Source organism: Cyprinus carpio, chromosome A16, assembly GCF_018340385.1.
Source record: "Cyprinus carpio isolate SPL01 chromosome A16, ASM1834038v1, whole genome shotgun sequence".
Taxonomy (NCBI): domain Eukaryota; kingdom Metazoa; phylum Chordata; class Actinopteri; order Cypriniformes; family Cyprinidae; genus Cyprinus; species Cyprinus carpio.
This window is the reverse complement of record NC_056587.1, coordinates 21,364,736-21,372,475: the sequence shown is the minus strand read 5'-3', so window position 1 is coordinate 21,372,475 and position 7,740 is coordinate 21,364,736. Positions and strand designations below refer to the sequence as shown.

At 34.8% G+C, this 7,740-nt stretch overlaps 1 protein-coding gene across 1 annotated transcript; it reads right to left on the bottom strand.

The window, feature by feature from the left end:
* Nucleotides 1–444: 444 nt before the first annotated feature.
* LOC109083967 (uncharacterized protein C1orf232-like) lies at nucleotides 445–5,200 on the bottom strand. The gene is made up of 4 exons (XM_019098690.2): nucleotides 4,994–5,200; nucleotides 2,141–2,218; nucleotides 1,775–1,878; nucleotides 445–1,064 (listed from the first exon to the last, which is right to left on the bottom strand). Exons 1-4 carry the CDS (start codon nucleotides 5,072–5,074, stop codon nucleotides 713–715), a joined length of 615 nt encoding a protein of 204 aa, XP_018954235.1. The 5' UTR covers nucleotides 5,075–5,200; the 3' UTR covers nucleotides 445–712.
* Between the last annotated feature and the right edge of the window lie 2,540 nt (nucleotides 5,201–7,740).

Below are 7,740 nucleotides of genomic sequence, written 5' to 3'. Positions count from 1 at the left end.
GTTTCTAGGTGGTATATATTCTTTGTAAGGAAACGATTTTTCTAGACGAAAAGAAAATAGTTGTTATTTTAAATAAACTTCACTTTAACTATATTATACCTTTATATTATATCTAAATTTATATTATAGTTATCATATTTTTTTCTCAAGATGTATTAAACCTTTTATCTAATTCCCTGATTTTTTTGTGTGTGTGTAAGAAATGTGTAATTTATGTAGAACCACATGGAACTACAAAAATAATGACAATTTGGTATTCTAGCGTTAAAAATGGTTGCTAGGGTGTTGCTAAGCTATAGCTGGTTGCTATGGTATTTCTAAGCGGTATTATTCAAACTAACCTTCCATTTTCACTTGACAAAAATAAAATAGGAGTAGGACTTTTTTCTTAATTTGTTATATAAAAATCTATGTATTAATACTTTATTCTCATACTTCCCTGATTTTTTACAGTTTTTTTTTAAGTTAAGTGTGTAATTTTTTCTGCACCAAATAGAATTGCAAAAATAATGATTCAGTAATGAACAGACGTTTCCCATAACCAGCAGTTCTCACATGAATGCCGACCAGTCCAGGCCCACAGAGGCCACAGTGTGGGTCACGGTCGATGCTTTTAAATGGGTTTGGTGAAATGTGATCACTGTTCATCTGAGTGATAAGGCTCATGTGAAGCACTGTGGCCCCTGTGGTCTGAATTGCGATCACCAATTGGTTAGTTACTCTTGGCCATGCTCTTGGTCTTCAGCTCAGCCAGTTTGCTGGTGACAAAGTTCCACTTGAAGGCCGGTGTGTCTTCACTCCCTCCTCCCAGTGTGGCGTACTTGGAGAAGCTGTTTCCCGTGCCGCTGTCGCCCGCCTCGGCCTCCTGCCCGACCTGGTTGTCCCCGTCTTCTGCTCTCGCCTCGCTCTCATTGCCCACCTCCTGACTGCCGTCGCCTCCTGCCTCCGCGGCCTCTGCTTGCCTCATTGCAGCTTCTTGGTGCCACTTAGTCGCAAAGCTGTCCCAGAATCCAGTGCTGCGCTTGTTGGGTCGAGGAGGCTCTTCGGGCTTCACTGCCAGTGGACTGGAAAGATGATAAAGGCAACTTGCAATTAAATATATTCTGATTGAATTAATATTTTTGCAAGAAACATATTCAGTACTGTTCAAAAATTTGGGTTTAGTAATTTTTATTTTATTATTAAGTATGCATTAAATTGATCAAATGTGACTGAAAAGAAATGTATAATACTACAAAAGATTTCTATTTCAAATAAATGCTGTTCTTTTGAACTTTTGAAGAATCCCGAAAAATCAAATGTATCACAGTTTCCACAAAAATATGAAGCAGCACGACTGTTTTCAACATTGATAATAATCAGAAATGTTTCTTGAGCAGCAAATCTTCATATTAGACTGATTTCTGAAGATCATGTGACACTGAAGACTGCCTTATGATGCTGTAAATTCAGCTGTGATCACAGAAATAAATTGCATTTTATAATACATTCACATAGAAAACAGTATTTTTAAATTGTAATAATATTTCACAATATTTACTGTATTTTTAAAGACATTAAAATCTTACAGACCCAAAACATTTGAACAATATTTTAAATCTCAAAAATGTAAGTATGTTATAAGTATGCCTGATCATTTTCCGCTGTTAACAGTGTGTGAAATGCATCTTATATTTTTCCTGTCTGCTGCAAGGAGTTGTAATATAGTGCAATCAGTGACTAAAACATTTGCTCAACATGCTGTCCCGGTAGAAAAATGCATCATAACACTCACTGATCAGCTGCCGGCTGGTTGTCTGCCTCCAAAAGTTGATGTTCATCATCCTTGGTGAATAGAGACGAAACACTTTTCCAACCTTTAGCTCCAGCTCCCTGCATCTGAGAAATAAACGCAATGATTCAGACCAAAAACTTCAGCTAAATATAGCTGACAAGCACATAAAACAACTTTTTTACATTTGTGGATATATATATATATATATATATATATATATATATAGATATACATATTAACTAGCCCTGTACAGTGTCTGAAGCACACTTTTACAGTTTGCAGTAGTTTTTTTCCTTTCCAAAGCTAATGGAAACTACATATTATTTAATAAAATAATTATTAATCATATTTATTTTCCAGGCTTACTCTCTTGGCCAGCTGTGTCATTGCACTGGGTCCTTCATCAGACTGGATAGGCATCATATCTTCAGCAGCATCACTGACCTTCACAGACAAACATTCATCAAAGACTGAAAAAGGTAACATCGAAATTATAAATCTAAACATCTAGATTTTATTCGTCAAAAATTTTATTTAACACCACTAAATCCACCGAAATACATTGATTTGTACAAATATATATGTGTGTGTGTGTGTGTGTGTGTGTGTGTGTTTTTGTTTTTGTGTGTGTAAAATTATTGTGTGACCTAAATTCATTGATTTGTACAAATATATATGTGTGTGTGTGTGTGTGTGTGTGTGTGTTAAAATCAGATAAAAATAGATCTTTAAGGAAACAAATTGAAGTTTGAAACTTTTTTTTATCGTCTCCCTCATGTGGTTTTTAGCGAAACTACACCAAGGTTTTTTCAACGTGAATGAGGATTGTTTTAACCCCTTCAGTCCAGACCTGTAGCTCAACCAGATTAAGTAAGGAGTCATATCTTCATTGTGATTGGTTGATCGGGGACCAATCAGTGATCAGGCATTGCTCATATGATAAAAACATATCATTTTAATGGTTTAAACAAAAAATCATGTGATGTCCATTTCTGATGGGGTTAAAGAAACACGTCAAAATGACACAATTATCAGAGTACAGCCATGTTCAGTTTCTGACACAAAAGTGGCTGTGAGCGACTGAAGTGCAGTGTGTTCAATAGATTGAACTGTTGTTTAATTACAGAAAGATTGTTCAGCGAAATTAACTTTCAGTAGACAAAATCAATTTCGAAAGTTGTGAAAATTACATGATTTTGGACTTTTACAGCGAATGCCGTTGTGAAGACTGTAAGGGGGCATTTACACAACACTGTTTTTTTAACTAAAAACTGAAAGTTTTAATGCTTTTTGGCCATTCATTTACACGACAGCAGTATTTTGGGAACCGTTGCATTTACAAACCGTTGTAAACCACAAAAACGCGAATTTGTGAAAACGTTGACCCCATGCATTATGTGTTTATTACATGTAGAGCGTGAATGGGGTTCGTTTTGACCACTGCCCCCCACAGCCTCATCTTCATCCACGTTAAATTCAGTATGGTGTCTTACCTGATGGTTTCGAAAGTTGTGAAAATTACATGATTGTGCACCAGTGGAAACCTGCCCGGTGGCCAGCTAAGACCAGCAAACCACTTTCGGCTGGTTTAAATGAATAAATATGAAATGTAAATACAATCAACTCAATCTAATTTTAAATGGTAAAAAATACTGTAATGAATTTAGAGTGACTTCAGTCACGCATGCAGTGTTTATCTTGACTAAGCTTCAGTAATCTGCTGGCATTGCTGTGTTGTAGCAGGCTGTGGAAACTATGCAAGTTCACCGGTAAGTGAGAGGTCACACAGACAGCCGAGAACTGTGGGGAATCCGCCAACAAGCCCAACACACACCCTATCTGTCTCGAATCAGTCGCTGGAATGCCATCCTATTCCTATCACCCCTGTAGATCCAGTTACAGGCCTTTGAAAGTGGGTCAAGGTTTCCCTTGATCAAATACTTGACAGAATATTTCAAATATATTATCCTGGACCACAAAACCAGTCTTAAGTGTCAATTTCTCACAATTCAGATGTATACATCATCTGAAAGCTGAATAAACAAGCTTTGCATTGATGTGTGGTTTGTTAGGAGGACGATATTTGTCTGAGATACAACTATTTGAATATCTGGAATCTGAGGGTGCAGAAAAATCGAAATACTGAGAAAATCGCATTTAAAGCTGTCCAAATAAAGTGCTTAGCAATGCATATTACTAATCAAAAATTAAGTTTTGATATATCTACAGTTGGAAATTTACTAAATATCTTCATGGAGCATAATCTTTACTTAATATCCTAATGATTTTTGGCATAAAAAAATCTGTAATTTTGACCCATACAGTGTATTTTTGCCTATTGCTACAAATATACCCATGACTTAAGACTGCTTTTGTGCTCCAGGGTCACATATGCCTCAGAAATGCATTTATTAGGTTTTTAAAAACACATGCTCTAGCCAGTCAGCATACTTCAACAGGAACAGAGTCCCCCCGAGTCAAAAAGGTTCAAATAAGAATCTGCAAGAACACTGCTGTTTAACCTAAAGTTTTTTTTTCAACTGATATGTCACTTAATGCAATTAAAATGTACGATTCACACATTTTGTGACATTATTTCTGGGGTAAAGTTGGGAAAAACTCTTAAATACTGATAGCATGCATATTCATACGATCACATGCTCAGAGGCCTTATACTAGAAAAAGACTGATATACTGGCCAGACAGACTAAATTGTATTATGCATATTAAATAAAATTGTATTATGTATGTACTGCCACTTATGCACCACTAGAAACCCTACTTTTCTAGATATTGGGATCGTCATTTGTCATTGAAAAACTCATATTGGTCTGTGTAAGTATTTGCCATTGCAAATAATTTTAACTTTGTAAACACTTTTTTACTTGACAGATTTATGCTGATAAATAAATAAATTAAAAAAAGATGCAAATAGTTCATATATATATATATATAGATAGATAGATAGATAGATAGATAGATAGATAGATAGATAGATAGATAGATAGATAGATAGATAGATAGATAGATATCTTACCCATGACTGACAAATATGCATCACATTTAGTTTGTTAGTTTATGTTAAAACCGTGCAATCCAAATGGATGGAAATGTTATATGCAATTCAAATGCACAAACCAAAATTTAGGCCTTAATTTTTGTTTTTGTTTTTTGAGTGCGTGTTCACTCATATCTGACCGTACTGTGTTGTGGATTTACCTCTTCCACCGTGTCTTCCTCCATGTCCGGGTTGAGGGTCTTCATGACTTTACTCTTATAGACTTTCCACATGGGATTCATGACGGACGCCTTTAAAAGATCCTCAGATGTGTGCAAAAATTCAAAGTATCTCTACACCACCATCAACAAACTCCCAGCCTCAGTTTAGATCTCAGCCTTTAACAATACTCCTGTTCCATCAGTAAGAGAAGAAACGAGCTTCTCCTCATTGTCTTTATGCCAACAATCTGTATGAAAAGAAAATCTCGGACAGCTGGTTGAGTCCTTGAATTCAGTATGAAGTAGATGAAAGAGGCAGTTTCAGCAGTGAAACATACACACACACTGTGACATGGCTCAGAAGTCCAGCATCGGTTACCTGGAAACAGGTGTTGGTTTCCTACTGAATATTTCAAGCAGCTCATCGCTAATAGTTGAGCTTCATTGTTGGCTGTTTTCAGAAGAGCAGGCCTTGTAACCTTAACCCCACGAACTCAGCATATATAGATGCCATGTTTCAATGACCAATAAGGTCAGATCTTTATACAATGTGCTATTTATGATATTACTATTCAAAGTGCTCAATAATTGTTCTCTGAAAGCACTAAAACAGCTGTGCAGTTTTGAACACGAATTTCAGACCTTTAGAGGTTACATGCCCAGGTCTTATTTTACCCTGAAATTAAAAGAAGGTAATATAAAAGAATATAGCTTAAACACAAACATGACTACATTTGAGATTTGTTTGCATTGTGACATTATTATTTTTATGATAATAAAGCATGTTCTCCCCAAATTCTCAGAAGTTTCTCTGCCACTTTTACTTATTTATTCAGATTCTGAAAAAATTACAGTTTTGTTAATCCATACACAGCAGCAACAACAACAAAAGATAAGGTGAGATTTTTTTAATTTTTTATTTTTTGCCCCTTTTAAAACTTGATAAGACTATTTACTTTCCTCTGCTAAATACATGATTACGGTTAGCATATTTGTAACTAATGAAAATAACAAAAGCATGCACATAACAAAAGTACAAACAAAAATTTAAATGAAAATTGAAAATGTAAAACTAAAGTATAATTCAAAATATTAATAAATTGTAAAATATTATATAAATGATAGAACAACACTGAGTCTCAATGGTAATTTTTTTCTATTACTATAATAAAATTGTTTTATTTTAATCATCACAAATTAAAGGCAGTATAACAAATTATATTATGATATATAAATATTAAACAAATTAAATATGATAAATCTATCATAAATATCACATATTGTTTTTTTAATAGTAAAGTGAATTTATGATAAATTATGTCTTCATAACATTATTTTAATGCAAAAAAATATATAAATAATAATATTTAATGGTCCTAAAAACTATATTTGCTTTATACATACATACATACATACATACATATATATATATATATATAAAATTTCGTCTTAACATTTTTGGGATGAAATGTGACCTGGTCTCGTTTAATGACATTCATCTCTTTTAATGTGAAATTATTAAAAAACATAATTGGCTACAGATCAGAAGACAAACATTTGAGAAAGTCTAAAATGCAAAACAAGCAGTGTTTAAAGTGGACTTTCCACCTCTGCATGTTTTCACTAACCTGTGTTTTCATAATTACTAAAGAGGTCTGTGAATTGCAGTCATAGAATGCAGCTAATCAAATGATAATGTTTGTTGTGTAATTTCACCTGACACATTAGTTTCCTGTAGCTTGTTTCTTCTTGTTAACCTGATCTGAAGTTGCCAGCGCAATATATGGAGACAGACATCATTAAAAATGTATGCTTTTGAGGTGTCACTTAATCTTTGGCGGTTGCTGATAACTTTATACCGGAGGGTGATTTAGAGTTTTTCAGTTTGCTGTTTATAGACATATAGCCTTTACATTTATTGACATATAACATCCAAAAAAAAAAATATTTGAACCTGGATCTCAAGCCTCATGCCTTTTCATTGCCAGAATGTGACTTCAACATTTTCTTTAAATGCGAGCCAGATTCTTAAAGGCTTAAGACCATTAAATTGTAACTTTTAAGCAGTATGAGTTAGAAACACTGTATTTTGGAGAGATGCACCTGGCAGATCTCTCTGAGAAACTGCGCTCTTGATGTGCTGCATTGAGTTTCACTGGTTTCCATTATTCAGAGGGCTCTGGCACAGCTATTCATGCCTGGGAACCAAATCCTCCTCCTGTCACAACCAGATCAACCAATCAGAACAAAAGCCCAGAAATGAGAAATGACTACAGGCTATGGTGAACATCCAATAATCAAATAATCTGCATGCAAACCTTCATTTGCATGTTGTTACTACAAACCAGTTTGACTGCTTTAAATTAATATTTAATCCAAAAATGAATGTTTGCTGAAAAGTTACTCACCCTCAGGCCATCCAAGATGAAAATGAGTTTGTTTCTTCTTCAGATTTGGAGACATGTAGCATTGCACCACTTGGTCTGCAGTAAATGGGTGCCATCAGAATGAGAGTCTGATAAAAACATCACAATAATCCACTTCACTCCAGTCCATCAGTTACCATTGTTTCAGCTTAAATATGAGTCGATAATCCATAATAACGCTTCCTCCAGTGAAAAAGTGGTCTGGTCTGAATCAGGAGAGAAATCTGCACAGACCAAGCACCGTTTACAAGCCAAAACAGCTCTAAACAAACATGTGGGTGGATTTTGATGGGACAGACAACAGGAGATAGACTTTTATCA